At 43.5% G+C, this 15,805-nt stretch overlaps 1 protein-coding gene across 4 annotated transcripts in view; it reads left to right on the plus strand.

The window, feature by feature from the left end:
* ASB2 (ankyrin repeat and SOCS box containing 2) overlaps nucleotides 1–13,334 on the plus strand; it is a 33,999-nt gene extending 20,665 nt beyond the window's left edge. For 2 of the 4 annotated variants that reach the window (XM_034768044.1, XM_034768043.1), the window contains 4 exons: nucleotides 556–727; nucleotides 5,014–5,575; nucleotides 10,645–10,798; nucleotides 12,397–13,334. In XM_034768044.1, coding sequence (XP_034623935.1) covers nucleotides 556–727; nucleotides 5,014–5,575; nucleotides 10,645–10,798; nucleotides 12,397–12,533 — 1,025 coding nt within the window. In that variant the 3' untranslated portion in view covers nucleotides 12,534–13,334. Of the gene's footprint in view, nucleotides 1–555; nucleotides 728–5,013; nucleotides 5,576–10,644; nucleotides 10,922–12,396 lie in introns of all 4 variants that reach the window. The other 2 variants (XR_004645437.1, XM_034768045.1) reach the window with 2 other exon arrangements.
* Nucleotides 13,335–15,805: the final 2,471 nt, after the last annotated feature.

Here is a 15,805-nt window from a genome sequence, read left to right on the forward strand (position 1 = left end):
GGTTCTTCAACACAGGGTTATAAAACATAGGACTTTCTCTGTCCACGCAGGCAAGAAAAGGCCATGTTATAACAGGATTTCTCCTCAATCATATTTAAATATGGTGAAGAAAATGGGGTGGGTGGGATTGGGCTTATGACCAGAATCTAACTGTAGACACCCTTTGTGGGTATTATCTTGTGAGTACTGCTGTTTAATCTCTCTTCCTATGTAGTGTATTACCACTTTTATGCAATGGTTTGTCCTTGGTGGACTGGCTGGCCCCAAGGAATACCCTGTTACACTCAGTCCCTAAGCACTGAGGAAAACATTTACCTCATAGCAAAAACACAGTGAAGAAGACATAAGCTGTTCTTTTATCGTCTTGCCCTCACTCTCACCCCAGCCCAGCAAATGGTGTTAGGGAAATATGAGCAATCAATTGGCCTTAATGGCAGTTTTGTAGTTGAAACCTTAGGCAAGTCATGGAGACTTGGGCTGTTGATCCAAAATATGTTACACCTGATTCTAGCATTTAGCTCTTCAATTTTTTTTTTTTTTTTTTTGTGCTCCTAGGGGCTGATATCAACACCCAAGCCAGCGATAGTGCCTCTGCTCTTTATGAAGCCTGTAAAAATGGACATGAAAAGGTGGTGGAGTTTCTCTTGTCCCAAGGTGCAGATGCTAACAAAACCAATAAGGATGGTTTATTACCGCTTCATATAGCATCCAAAAAAGGCAATTATGAGTAAGTTTTTGGTGTGTTTTTAATCACTTTATTGTATCGTTTCACCCTGTAGAAAGGAATTCAGATTTTTTGTTAAATTAATGGCCAGAGCCTCACATAGTGTACATCAGTATATTAATGGTCCTATATTCACAGAGTTTGGGTTTCAAATACTAAACTCAAGGGTGTGTTTGCTGGGATGGTATGAGTCAGTCATAAGGCCTTCCCTTCCACACCAGGGATGGATCCTGCTACCTCATCTGAGATATTACTTATTAGTTAGTGGTGGGCCTCCAGAAACAGAACATGCTGCCCACGTCTTCAGTGTGTTCAGATTTTATCAGCATTTATAGAGAAAAATAATTCAGAGGCTGACCGACGAGGAGTCACTCTATGGCATTAGAGAGACCACTGCTGGAATAGTGTGTCCAGTTCTGGTGTCCGCACTTTGAAAAGGATGTTCAGAAATTGGACAGAGTTCAGAAAAGAGCTACAAGAATGATTTGAGGTCTGCAGAACATGCTTTAAATTATAGTAACAGTCTAAATAAGCTCAATCTATTTTGTTTACACAAGAGAAGGTTAAGAATTGACTTGATCACCTTCTATAAGTGGGGAAAAGATTTCTGATAGATGGCTCTTTAATTTAGCAGACAAAAGCATAACAAGTTCCAATGGTTGAAACCTGAAGCTAGACAAAACACATTTTTAATAATGAGAGTAATTAACTATTGGAACAACTTACCATAGGATGTGATGGATGTGTGTGGCCCAACAATATTTTAGCATGGTTTATTGTTGCTGATGTGCACATTAAACCATGTAATGACTAGAGCTCGTCAAATAATGCCAAAAACCAATGCACTTGAAGTCTTTAAATCAAAGTTGGATATCATTCTAAAAAATGTGCTCTTGTTGTAGAAATCACTTGATGAGATCTATGCAGTTATGCAGGAGATCAGACTAGGTGATCCTAATCATCCCTTCTGGCCTTAAATTCTATGGATCTATTCATGTTCCCTTCAAAATCCCCAAATAAATAGTAGAATCATAAACTAAATACAGCTGCAAAATCTGTGTATGGATTTTTCCCATTTCAAAATGCACAAAGAACCTAACCTTTTTGACAACACCTTTTATCCAAAGATCTTCACACACTTTGCAGACATTAACTAAACGTCCCAATATTACTGTGATGTATGTAAGGATTGTTATTTTCTGTAACTGTACCTTTGTGGAGGCTGTATGTGCTAGGAGGCATCCCCGAGTGAATTTATGTAACTGATGTATATATTGCTATAATGTAGGTAGGAGTAGTTATTATAGCCTTATGCTGGCATGACTCAGAATTCTCTCCAGGGTTTAAGTTAAAAAGAGATTTTCTTAAAAACAAAGGTATTTTAAACTAGAAAAGGGTCAGAGGCAGAAACCCAGTTCCAGTCCTCCTTCCCTAAGCTCTGGAAAAGTGGCTCTGAATCTGAACGCCAACACTAAACCTGAACCAGACCTCTCAATCTGAACACTCCCAAAACCTGGACAAGTTTAGCTTCAGCTCCAAAGCTCTCCAACTTGAGTCCAACCCCACTTTCAAAATAAGGGGCCTGATCCAAATCTCTCAGTAGTCATTGCTGATTCCCATCAGTGCAAATGAGTTCAGAATTAAGTCAAAAGTCTTAGTTCCTTCACACTTAAAAGGTTGAGCACATTTTTTGGTTTATAACTGCTGTGAACTGAAGTGAAACAAAAGTATCCTTTCTTTAGCAGCCAAAATCAAATATTTATCCAGATGACAAAGCTTTACTCCAAGTGGCCAGTCGTTCCTAATTCCTTTGGTATTCAATATAATAACACCCTTCATGGTGACCTCTTTTTATATTCCTGCGGATTTAATACGTAATTCTCCAGGAATTCCACATTCAGACTTGGTGCCAGAACACGGAGGCTTCATAACGTCAAAAAGCCAAGAATGTGGTCCCCGGGCTCAACATTCAACTCTTATTGCTTGGTGTTTGTTTATGTTAAATGATGCCTTGTCAATATTAATGTGAAATGAATTTTGTTGGCATGGAATTCATAATTGTGTATCATCAGTATTGTGATCATAGCAAGATGTCACTTAACCCCTTCCTTCCCAGTGCTCAGGAGTGGTGGTGGAGAAGGGCAGAATTTGTTTGTGATTTATTTTGACTTATTAAAGATGGCAGTCAATCGCTAGGTGCATTTGTATTAGCATCCTATTATCTACAGCAGCTGGGAGGCAATGCAGCCGGCAGTGGCATTGGAACACTTTGTACAGTGGGGTGCTGAAAGACATTGAACAAAACCAAAAACCATGTATATGATGGAAACCATTTCAAGCCGGGGGCGCTGCATTTCCCGCATCCCTAGTTCCAGCATCCCTGGTAGCAGGTGGCAGAAAGGGTCAGGTGGTAGGGACCATGGGCAATCCAGCATCACTTCCAGTGTGGGTATGGCACTCAGGTGGCCCTGTGAAGGAGGTGGCCTTGGGTTGTCATGTAAAGCAGTAATTGGCTTTGCTTGGCTGTCTCTCACTGGGAAGAACCCCCCCACCTTTGAATAGGAAGTAGAGTCTGCCGCTGTGGAGGCACGGTCATGCTGAACAGAAAGAGAGATGGGCTCCAGCTGCAAAATTAGGTTCCTGATACCAATGTTAGTGTTCCCCATCCCCAATCCTAAAATAAATGCAGGAGGCTTTGGATCTGGGCTTTGGGTTTGACACTTTAGCAAGAGAGGGGACATTTGCAAAATTCAGATCCAGAGCCAAGCATGGATTTCAAACACCCTCGGAGTTCAGGGTTCTTCAGGCCCCTCTCTAAACGCTGCTGCATCCTTTCAATCAGATACAGAGAACTGGGTTGAGCACATTCACTTCCTGAGCAAGAGAACAAAAGCAACCCTTAAATCTTAATAAAACCCAGTAAATCACGGGATGACTAATGCTGGCACTTGGCATGGTGTCATCGCAGTGCTGCATGTGCTTTTTTTGCTTTTATGGCTATTATGAAGCATTTGTTGGAGATGGATGGTAGCCATCTAAGCAGCACCCAAATTGCCTGGATTCTGGTGAGCATCTTTGTTACATGAGGTCAGTCTCTCTGCTTTGAGAAAGGCTCTGGGTGGAAATTTCCTCTATAGGCTTTGGATTTTTTCCTGAAATAAAGACAAAACTTCTTCAGGTCTATGAATAATGGTGTGGCTATTAACTTGCCATGGGAGACATCATAGTCCACCCTGTAAATAGGCATATAAGGTTCTGCATGTCTCCAACTCTCATTTTAATCTGAGTAGAGGGGGCTTAGCACCACTCAGAAGCAGCGAAGCACTGGCATCATCAGATGCTTTAAAAGTCATAATCATTACTATTTAGTTGGCTTTATCCTGTAAATCTCCTGATCATGGGATATGCTGAGCAACTGCCATTGCAGTCAAGCTAAAGATGGCCAGTATGTTTAATACGCATCACACTTTTATTGTGAAGGCTGTAGAATGATGGCAGCTCTGTTTGAGCTGTTAAGGAAGCACCATTGTTTCCAACAGAAATTCCTGTTTACTGAGGTTTATAATTTAGCTGTACATTTTTTCCCCTCTGTGCTAATGCTTGGCAATTTGCCTGGAAAACGGCTTTGGTTCTTTATTTTATTTTAATTCCTAATTGTCCTTTTGGCTCATCACAACCGGTCCAGGTTGGGTTTACTCTGATAGCCCCATGGATTTGCCCCTCCCAACACCCACCGAGTGAAGGGCTTCAGAGGGGTGCCTAGGGCCGGGAGTTGGATTTAGCACCAGAACTGTAACGCTGGCTTGGATCCTGGGACCTGAATATAATCCTCCACCGATGAGCTCAGAACTGAGCTTCTGGCTTTGCCCTCTCTCTCATTGGAAGCATTGTGAAAAATCAATGCATAGAAATGCATCAGGGCCAAAGCTAATCCTAATTTTTAGGGACTACGGTGAGACCTAATGTGGGGACAGATTATCCTACATCTGCCTACTGCTGAGTTCTTACTCCTTCCTCTGAAGCATCTGATGCTGGCCATTGTCAGAGGCCTCTTGGACCAGATGGACGTTGTGTCTGACCCAGCCTGGCAGCTCCTCTGCTCCTAATCCCACCCTGTCAGGATGAAAATGCACTGGCCGAGTTGTGGGGGAAGGGAGTAGGCTCATGCCTGTATTATCAGTCCTTCACTTTCATGAGCAGCTGGCTCACTCCTGTGCTAATAACCGCCTCGCTATTATTTGCTGTAGATTGTCTAAGGCTAAGTTATCCACTGAATCCCCTTCTTGCAGGATAGTCAAAATGCTGCTCCCCGTGACCAGCCGCACTCGGGTCAAGCGCAGCGGCATCAGTCCACTCCATCTTGCAGCTGAACGCAACAACAACGACATCTTGGAAGAGCTAATTGAGGCCGGCTATGATGTGAACACCACCCTCTCCTTTGAGAGAGCCCGGCTCTACGAGGACAGGCGCAGCACCGTCCTCTACTTCGCCGTCATTAACAATAACATCTACGCCACAGAGCTGCTGCTGCAAGCCGGCGCCAACCCCAACATCGATCTTATCAACCCCCTGCTAATCTCCATTCGCCACGGTTGCCTGAAAACCATGAAGCTGCTTTTAGACCACGGGGCGAATATTGATGCGTACATTTCTAGCCATCCCACTACTTTCCCAGCCACCATCATGTTTTCAATGAAGTACCTCAGTGTCCTCAAATTTCTAATGGATCTGGGCTGTGACGCCGACTCCTGTTTTAAGTGTCAGTATGGAAATGGCCCACATCCTGTGCTGGATCATAGAAGGGACAGATTGGATGATACCCCGGTGAACAAACAGCCAAACATAGTACAGGTAAGTGCTATCGAATCTAATCGATCTATGATATTTATATGGCCACCATTAACATAGTATCTGAACCTCTCACATTCTTTAATGTAATTATCCTCCCAACACCCCTATGAAGTGCGGCAGGGCTGTTCTCCCCATTTGACAGATGGGGAACTGAGTCACAGAGAACCTAAGCAACTTGCCGAAGGTCACACAGGAAGTCTGTGACGGAGCTGGGAATTGAAACCAGAGCCTCAGCTAGTGCTCTAACCACTGGACAAGCCTTCCTACGTAGGCATTGCTACCACTCTCTTTGCCTTGGTATTTGAGCCATTGTGAATTAAATTACCTCTCTAGGTAGCACTCCCTATTTCCTCTGAGGGTTGGGCAGAAGAGATCTGCCTTGAAACATTTTCTATTTTAGACTTTTTCAATTATAAATTGACTGGTAAACTTTGAACATCGATTGGGTGCTCTATTGGACTCATCCCCCAATGGTCCATTGGATGATGTGTGGTCTATTGTTCTAATGTTCCACTGTGTGCTAAAAGAGTGTGCGCTTTTAGTGGTCTGTGCCAGTGGTTCTGAGGCTAGCCTATGTCAAGAGGGGCCATGCTGCTGTTTTCTGGGGATGGGGGTGATGTTTTATACAGACTCTACCCTTTTGATTAAAATCAAATTTGGTTTCTAGCCCCTCTGGTTGGGAGGGTAACCTAGTGAATGTTCATAATTGCAGTAATTTCTTTTACTGAATGTATAGCATTAGAGAAAGTGTGAGTCACAATATTAGCAACACAAATAAGTAAAAAGCAACAGAGGGTCCTGTGGCACCTTTAAGACTAACAGAAGTATTGGGAGCATAAGCTTACGTGGGTAAGAACCTCACTTCTTCAGATGTTAGTCTTAAAGGTGCCAGAGGACCCTCTGTTGCTTTTTACAGCTTCAGACTAACACGGCTACCCCTCTGATACTTGACAAATAAATAAATTATAGTTAAGGTTCTCAAAGCCGTCTAGGGGAGTTAGACACATAGGCTGATATTTGCAAATCCACTGAAGGGATTTAGATGCCCAGTTGCTGTAAATTAGCCACATTTCTGATATAGCCATATGTTTCAGACATATCTTCTGCTATCATTAATGAAAGATTCCCCTAGACTGCTTTGAGAAGTCTGATTATACATTTTAATATATTTTAAAAAGTGAAATGATCAAAATGATAGGCACTGAATGGAAAGCCTTTTTTGACCATATATGGAACAAGCAGCGTTAAGCAGTTAGCAGTTATGTATTTTGGAGTTCGGGGGGTTGTTTATTTGCTTGCTTCTTTGGGGCAGAAATGCCACAAAGGAGTCTGAAATCAGGGATTTTATTCCTTTCCTTTTTCTTCTCCCCTGCACAGCTTCATTTTTTATTATTATTTATTTTTAGTGGTAAATTGCATTTGAGGAAAGAATGGGGTTTTAGGGATAGTGAAGTTGCTGAGAGTGTGAGAGATGTTGCTATTGTTGTCGGAACAACTTGGGGATCTCCCACTCAGTATTTTCAGGCATCACAATGTATGCATGTGTGGCAAGGAAGTTGGGAAGGAGACTCTTATCTTGCACTCAGCAATCTGCTTATGTCCCCACCCAAAACTGTCGCCACCCAAATTTGCAATGCAACATGCCACTCTATAAGATATTCTGTAACAGCCCTTCCCCCATGAAGTCATAAGGAAGAAGTGGCTCCCATTGATCTGTAGGGCACATTCTGTCTGGTTTAGTATCAGCTTATAGGGGGTCAGACGAGAGTCCATCCAGCCCTCCGTGCCCAGAAGTATGGTCACTGACCAATGGCCTTTGAGGATGAAAATAGTAAAGGAAAGAGAGTAGGGGATCCCAGGAGGCTAAAGGTACTTGCAGGACCCCACAGCTCCTCCTGCAAAAGATCTTTTCTTCAAGACAAATCTAGAGCGAAAAACCTTGCTGAAAAATGTAGGAAAGGTACACCCATAATAGCAATACACTGGTCCCAAACTAAGCATGTGCCTGACACGAGTGGATGTACTGAGGCAGGTATCACTTGTTTGTCATGTCAAGAAAATAACAAATCAGGGCCCATCAAGTACACAAGACATGGATGGAACTCAACATAAAGTGTGGTGATTAGAATTCTAAGGACAGAAGATGGTTTCTGTTTATACCCATCTATGATTTCTAAGCAACTCAGAACCAGCTCACATTTACCCATGTAAATAGCTCATTTCCCAGTCTGGGTCTCAACTATTATTATTATTCTAGTGCCTAAAATTGTGCTAGATGCCTCACAAAACTAAATCCCTGCCCTGAAGATTGTTCAGTTTAAACTTGACATAACACAACTAGTTAAAGTCATGTAAAATCCTACCTGTGCCTAAAGTAAAAGAGAAATCACTGAGCATAGAAGGCATTTCCCCTCATCTTGTTATAAAATTGTGATAAAATTTGCTTCTTGGCACTAGGGGATTGGTTAATAAAAGATAGGTGTATATGGTTTAGCTTGTTAATATTTTTGTATACCTTTATCCTTTGAAATAAAGCCCAGGAGATCATTTGGGACCTTCATCATTAAACTTCACATAAAATACATGCACTCATTATTTCAGTCATATGAGATTACCTGAAATTACAGACATCGCAGACTTTTTACCAATAAGTGTTTACAGACCAAAAGCTGATAATAGATCTGAATTAACTAGGTATCAGAAGATGAACTGAAAAGTACATCACTACATATTATTACTGTTGTTGCTAAAGTTTATTGTTCCAATCTACAGTACTTAAGACTTCTACGAACATTAGGGTAGGGAGATCAGTCTACAAATATATTAGTTCATGATTCCATAAAATGTTTCGTTTACCCATGTAAAAGGGAAACAATTGGTTTCTTCTCAATTCATGTATTGAGAATTAGAATGTTGGAAATATGAAGATGAAGAGTAATTTATTGTAATGCCACTAGAGGGTATTTACCTTTTGTAGCACTGGCTTGACATGGGTATTGGACATGGCAAGGCCTCATTTCTTGGGAGACTCGATTGGGGAGGTAAATGGATCAGCAGTTGGAAACAGAATGTCTGTACTAGATAAGATAAGGGGGAACACCCAAGGAACTATTTTGAATGGACAAGATAAAAATGGATGAGATAAATTAGGAATGTAAAGATGAGGTAAAGCGTCAGTTGTGCATGGGCAGTGCATGTGTAACTCATGCCTACTTGCTGTGGTACTCTGTCCCCCTCGAGTGGCACCTAGACCATCTAGAGATTGATAAGTCCACTACAGCCTTGGCTCAGAGCCATGTGGTTTTTAGCTCATGTAGTAGAGGCTCATACACTAAGCTTCAGATGTCCCAGGTTTGATCCCATCTGCCAAGGACTGGGGTCTGTGGGCGTTACACATGCTGTACAGAAATTGGTTCCTACAGAATAACCAAGCCAAGCCCAAAACATGTGATGCAATGTATAGTCAATGCAACACAATGTGTAAATGTAATTGAAGGAAGAGGTTGGCAATGTAACTCTGGATGTGTGGTATGCCCATGCCTCTCCCCCCCATGCTTGAGTCTAACCAACTCAGCATAGCTTTGCTTTCTGCCAAATTAAGGAGCCTGAGTGATGAGACTGGAGTCGAATGAGGTTCTTAGGGAACCGAATGGAAGAGGTCTTGGGGGGACCCCAACACCTTTGTGCAGAGCATGAAGTCCAGATTGATACCAGTCCCAGTGTAATTTTGTTTCTGTAACGCTCACATTTCCTAGGGTTGCACTCTGTGGTTTTTTCCCCCAAACATTTTCTGTTAGTTTATTTGATGAGTGTTTGAATGTTGTCTGTGTATGTGCAGAGAGGGTGGCTGCCAGAGGAAAGAAGAATAAGAACATTAGACACAGGATCTGCTTCTGTATTGTCTTGCACGGTGTGTCATCATTTAAACCTGGACAAAGTGGGTATAAAGTGCTGCCATTTGGATGTGGTAGCACTTTACACTCATTTGTGCTCCCTTTAGGCAGGTGTGAATGCCAACACCACGTGTAAGGAGTGGGCAAATCAGGCCCATGTAGCCCAAACAGAACTTCCTGTAACCAGAAGAAGAGTAGGAGACGCACTGAAGTCCACTGGGGACCTTGCAACACAGATCTAATTTACTTCGAAAACAGTCAGATACTTTGGTGATAGTCACAACACGGCCCCCTAAAAGAAATAGATGGATGGGGTTAGATTTATGTAGAAAGATAGGCCATATTTTTTTAAATGGGTGCTGAAAGTGAGGCTTCTAAGATTGTATTTAGACATCTAAATGAGTGGCCTGATATTCAAAGGTGCTGAGCGCCCACCAGCTTCCACTGACAATGAGTTTTTCCTGATTCAGAAGAAAGTAAGGGGGACTGCAGGCTTTGGCCCCATATTAAGCCTAGTTTGTTTTCTGACACAGAATAACCTACATAGTGAAGCAAAAGCTTCATGTGATTTATCTTGTAGCAGCTCCACTAGACTGGTCCTTGGCCAGGAGTTCAGCTCCCCCACAAACCTACAGATCTCAGGGAATCTAGAGGCGTCATCCTTCCACGTCTAAGTCCTGTGCCCCTGCACTACCAGCCCTGCCAACTGCTACCTCAGACTTTCCCCAAAGTAGGATCTCAAAGAAGAGAAATGGAACATGCTAAGGGTGATAGAGCCTAAGATTGTTCTGACTTTAAAGCAGATTCTATGCTGGTATCCAGGGAAAGCTGTGGGCTTTCATCCAAGCATCCAGCCACTCATGGATCCTTGGCTACCCTGAGGACCCTTATTGGGTGACAAAGGATACTGAGGCCCTATAGGTAGTTGACACCTCTTCCATGCTCCAGAGCCAGGAATCCACTGGGATTTTATTTCATTCACCCACAGTGGGAGAGGGGGTGATGTTTCCCTCAGCAGCAATAAGGGGTTTTTAGTAGAAGTTTTCATAGGGAAAATTAAGAACTGTCTTTATCCATGGTATGAAGGCGTAACCAACATGATGTCCTGACAGTCTCTCCCCCCTGAGGAACTTATCAATTTCACACTGACTGCAGTAGCTCTGGCTTTTGTTTCAGTTTTGTGATATGGTGTCTGCTCCGGAGATGAATCGCTGGGCCGGGCCTATTATCGATGTTCTCCTGGATTATGTGGGCAATGTGCAGCTCTGTGCCCGGCTAAAGGAGCACATAGACAGCTACGAGGACTGGGCAGTTGTTAAAGAGAAAGCAGGTATGATGCGGGGCTGAATTACATTACACAAGCCAGAATCGGTACCAGGGAAGTCACATTGCTGGGGGACAGCCTGATGGTCATAAAAAGCTTCAGCCAGTCAGAAACCACCTTCTTTCACAGGTAGGATGCTCTATCATTGGATCCCTTGTGGAAAGGTAGGGTAGGTCTTTAGTGTAATTTCTACTGAACTGTATTTGGTTTCAACCTTATTACGTTCTATAAGGTTATCCCAGAAGGGTTGAATGCCATTTTGGGCCATAGTTTTAGCTAGCATAAATTTACATAGCACAATTGACTGTAATGGAGCTAAGCTGTTTTACACCAGCTGAGGATCTGACGCACTGGGTCCAAGCCATCCCTGCTTTCAATGGAGACACACTAGGGATGAAAGTGCAGCATTAGGTCTATGCTCTACATCAGTCAAAATGGAGCAGGTCAATAATCCCGCCCTCCCCACTCCTCCCCTTCCCAGACAGCCTGAAATGCAGCAGTATGATACTAAAACTTTGTACTTCTAAAGCATCTTTCATCTAAGGATCCCTAGGGGCTTCACAAACATTAATGTATTGAGTCCCACAGCACCTCGGGGAGCCAGGTAAGTAATAGTGGGAAACTGAGTATAATTAAGTAACTTGCCAAAAGCCACCCAGCAAGACAGTAGCAGAGTCTGAGATGGACTGCAGGAGTCCTAACCTCTTGTCCCCTCTTTCTGCACTACACCTAAGCGCCTGGGCAGCCACGGATCCCAGTGAGACTTCACTGTTCTAGAAATAAAGAGACCCTTTTGTGTTTATCCCTCAAGCTTTCCTCTGGTTTATATTTGCATCGCCACCTTTTTGCTAAGCTGCGTTTGCATTAGGGGGTCAGCTGTAATGACAGCTGAGCTGGCAGATCCTCACGGCTGGCGTTTTGTAATGCAGAGGATTACTTGGTGACTTGGCTCATTGGCACAAGATTTCACCCTATTCCCCCTCCAAACTTACAAATCTCCTTCTTTCCAGGGGATTCTTTCAGCCCCCCCCTCTTCAGAATCCTGGGGATCCCAACCCCATTTCCCCACCCACCTGCGAGGCCTCATATTGTGCCTACCATTGTTCTGGCCAAGGAGGGCTGAGCATGGTTCCTGGTCAAGCCAGAGGGGTTGCCACAGAGCTATCTGAAGTATTTCCTCTCTTCCGCCTCACATAGTATCTCAGCTCCCGCCAGCCTGAGAACAAGGGACATAGCTCCCAGCCCCATGTGGTGGTGCGATGCGTTAGCACATGGAGCCAGCTGCCCTCCCCCTGACAGGTCTGAACCTCAAACGCCACAGGGCTGCAATGTCGGACAGACTGGATGCAGGCTGTGATTAGTGCGGGAGATGTATTAAGGTGCAAACTCTCAGCTGAGCTGCATGCTGTGCAGAGGATGTACACACCATACATGGCTCACCGCACAGTTCATCCCCTTTGACTGCACTGACTCCGCTGCTGGGGGTCCTTCCTCCACAGCCCCTAATAAATGTAATGGCTCAGCATGTGAGGCACTGACCTAGCTTAATAACTCAACTGATCTGAAAATGCCCGACTAACATTTAGGTCCTGTCTCTTTTCCAGAGCCCCCCAGGCCTCTCGCTCACCTTTGCCGGATCAAGGTTCGAAACATGATTGGGAGAAACCGCATTTCACTGATTGACACTTTGCCTCTGCCGGGCAGACTGATTCGATACCTACAGTATGATTATTCACAGTGACCTCGTGCAAACCTGGTGATTAGCAGCTTCCTTGTGCAACAACCCAATTCATTAGAGAGGAGAATATTCACATGATCATGTTGAACAAACTGCATGATGGGAGTGAACCTGTGTCACATGTCACACAGGATCACCCCATAGCTAATCGGTGTGCATTATAATGCTGGAAAGGGAGAGAGAAGAAACAGAGAGTGAAAGACCCAGAGTGACACAGACAGGACAGACTATCCTTTGATTTTTTTTTCCAAAAGAAAACAAGTGCTTTGGAATGTTACACACCTCAGAGATCTGTAGGGAAGGGGACAGGAATGCCAGCACTGAAAAACTAACAGAGTCAAAGCCACGTGACATTGCGGGATTCAAAAAGGACTTGAGGGTCTTTCAGAAGTTAGAGTTCTTCAGTGCTCAGGAGTCAGTAATTGTCAAGAATCTGCATATCTAGGGAAACAATCACATTTCCCTGAATGTTATTTTGTTTTCTGTCATGTTAGACTGAGCGGTTTGCTGGTTGCTAATTCTCTGGTACCTTGACATTATCTCTCTCACCTATTTATTTTTTTGTTTCCTTGGCCTTTTCACTTGATTTCCAAGCGTTCAAAACTCAGAGCTTTTGAGAAGATTTTTTCTCCCCAACAAAGACATTTTGTAAATATTGGTGCAAACCAAGAAGACTTGACTCATCCTAAACTCCTGTTAAAGTCAGTGGACATTTTATTTGAGTAAAAATACCAGGACTGAAGGATTTAGCTCACAGTAAATACTGTTTCTGGTATATTAAATGTGCATAAGAAGTAGACAGGGCTCTGGTGTAAGTGAATTTCTGCAGTGAAGATCCAAAAGCAATTCTGAACTCCTTTTAACTGGTGTAAATCCGAAATAGCACCACAGAAGTCAATGTATTTTCTCCACCATAAAATTGCTGTGAGAGCAGAATCAGGCCCTGAAATTCAGGTGACAGATTTTAGTGAAGCCAAGACACTGAGCTACTGTTACTTGTAGAAGAGTCAGATTATTTCAAAATTATAAACACTGGCGCTAAGATTTTCAAAAATTAGGCTCCTATGTCCTTATTTATGCATTTAAATAGTGCCAGATTATGATACACTTACACTGAACATTTATTTATGCCACAAGTAATTTCATTGAAGTCAGTGAGGGGACTTGTGCAGTAAGGTGCTACTCAAGGAAAATTACAGTATCATAATTTGTCCCTAAGTGGCCTGAATTTCAAAAGTGCTGAGTACCTGGAAGCTCCCACTGACATCAATGGAAGCTACTAGATTTCAGCCCCTTTGAAAATCAAATCACTTATTTGGCACCTATATAAGGATTTACATTAGACCCCTATCTTTGCCAATCTGGGGGGAGGGATAGCTCAGTGGTTTGAGCATTGGCCTGCTAAACCCAGCATTATGAGTTCAATCCTTGAGGGGGCTACTTGGGGATCTGGGGTAACATCAGTACTTGGTCCTGCTAGTGAAGACAGGGGGCTGGACTCAATGACCTTTCAAGGTCCCTTCCCATTCTAGGAGATGGGATATCTCCATTTATTTCTAATCTTGGCCTAGAAATACACAGGCTCTTCACCCTCTTATTGTAAACACAAAAGGAGTTTTGGGCTTCAGTCTGATTTGGATTCATACCAGAGATTATCTGCACGTCCAACCATACATACATTAGGTACGGTTTTGTGTGTTGACCTGCCCACCAGATACTGATTCAGACAGAAATCTAAGCAAAGCAGGAGAAATACAGTTATTCGTGACAAATGGGGGCTGCATTGCACAAAGGTTTCTTCTTGCAGACTTGTACACCTTACCACAAAACTATAAGCGTATTGCACGCATGCATGTCTGCTTTTGCCCAAAGTTTGGGGTGAAATTCCGCAAGCGCTGGAAGGTATGGGATGTAAGCAACAGTAGCAACAACTGCAGCTAATTGCACCTGTGTGTTGACTGTCCCCTTCCAAAATGCAATGGCAGTTGAGAAACCAACGCCGTTTCAATTCAGGTTGAGCTGTGATCCTCTAGCAGAGCTTTGAAGAAAGTGATTAGTGCCTGGCCAGCTCCTCAGCTAGTGAAAATGGGGAAAGCCCCACCCCTTGTCTTCATTTACTCCCGCTGATGTTCTGGCCCCTCATTCTCAGGTCTAACAATGATGCTGACCATTTTTCCACCTCCGGTGGGTATCTCCTGCTTTGGTGAACTACACTCCAGACTCTCTGTCAGGGTTGAAAGGGAGATGAAGGACAGAAGAGGTGCCAAACAGCAGGCTATTTCCCATTCCAAAAACAATAATGGGCCAGATCCTGCAAGATGCTGAGCAGCTCGATACAGCAACCTCAGACGGAAAATAATTCAGAACAGGTGCCTGCTCTGCAGCTCGCGTAAATGGGCACAGCACCCATTACTCCCGTGGAGTAGCACCCATTTATACCAGCTCGGATCCAGCCTTTGGGGTTTGCAAACCGTTTGCTGGAGGGAGCTCTGAAAATCACCCCTGCTGTCTGGTAACTCATTCCAGCAGCACGGCGCTTCAGAGAATTTGTACATAATTCTAAGAAAACAATTTTTGACACCACTTGAAACTCCCCAAATTTCCCCCTTTCAATAATGCACCATAATTTGCCAAAAAACAAACATACAATAAAGAATCAGAAAAAGACCCAAGCTGGGAGCCCTCCTTGTGAGCCCAGGCATATTACCGCTGGCCTGAAAGGAAGCCCTAGGGCTGCTCAGACACAGCCTTGCTTTTGAATATTTAGCATGAACATCCTAAATGAACAGATGCATGGCCTGTCCATACAGCCCTGACTTATGCTGGGGAACACTTACTTCACTGAAGAGACTAATGCCTGTGAATAAAGTGCACACCCCATGTGAAAGGATTCCACAGGCCAGCTCCAGTAGTCCTAACAGTAGTGTGTAAACTAAGTAGCTTTTGATATACAGAAAAATCACCTAGTTAGCTGGCATAGCTCACACCTCTGTGGGTTGAGCGTGGAGGGCCTGGTTCTTGCTTACTTCCATTATTGTAAATCAGGGGCAACTCCCCTGAAATTAAACCAGTGTCACAGGCTAGAATCAGACTGAGTTGCAAACAGATATTGATACTGAAACCCAGCATGGTGGAGATGGTTTACCTAAATATCTATTTGTTGTATAATCAGATTATCTGAGGCCACCTTTCCGATGGAATTATTTGAACTCACAAACCGTGTACATAGAGTAGTGCTGGGATTTCAGAAGCAATCCAAAGCTGTGGAATACTCT

The sequence above is a fragment of the Trachemys scripta genome, chromosome 4, assembly GCF_013100865.1.
Source record: "Trachemys scripta elegans isolate TJP31775 chromosome 4, CAS_Tse_1.0, whole genome shotgun sequence".
NCBI classification, from domain to species: Eukaryota; Metazoa; Chordata; order Testudines; family Emydidae; genus Trachemys; species Trachemys scripta.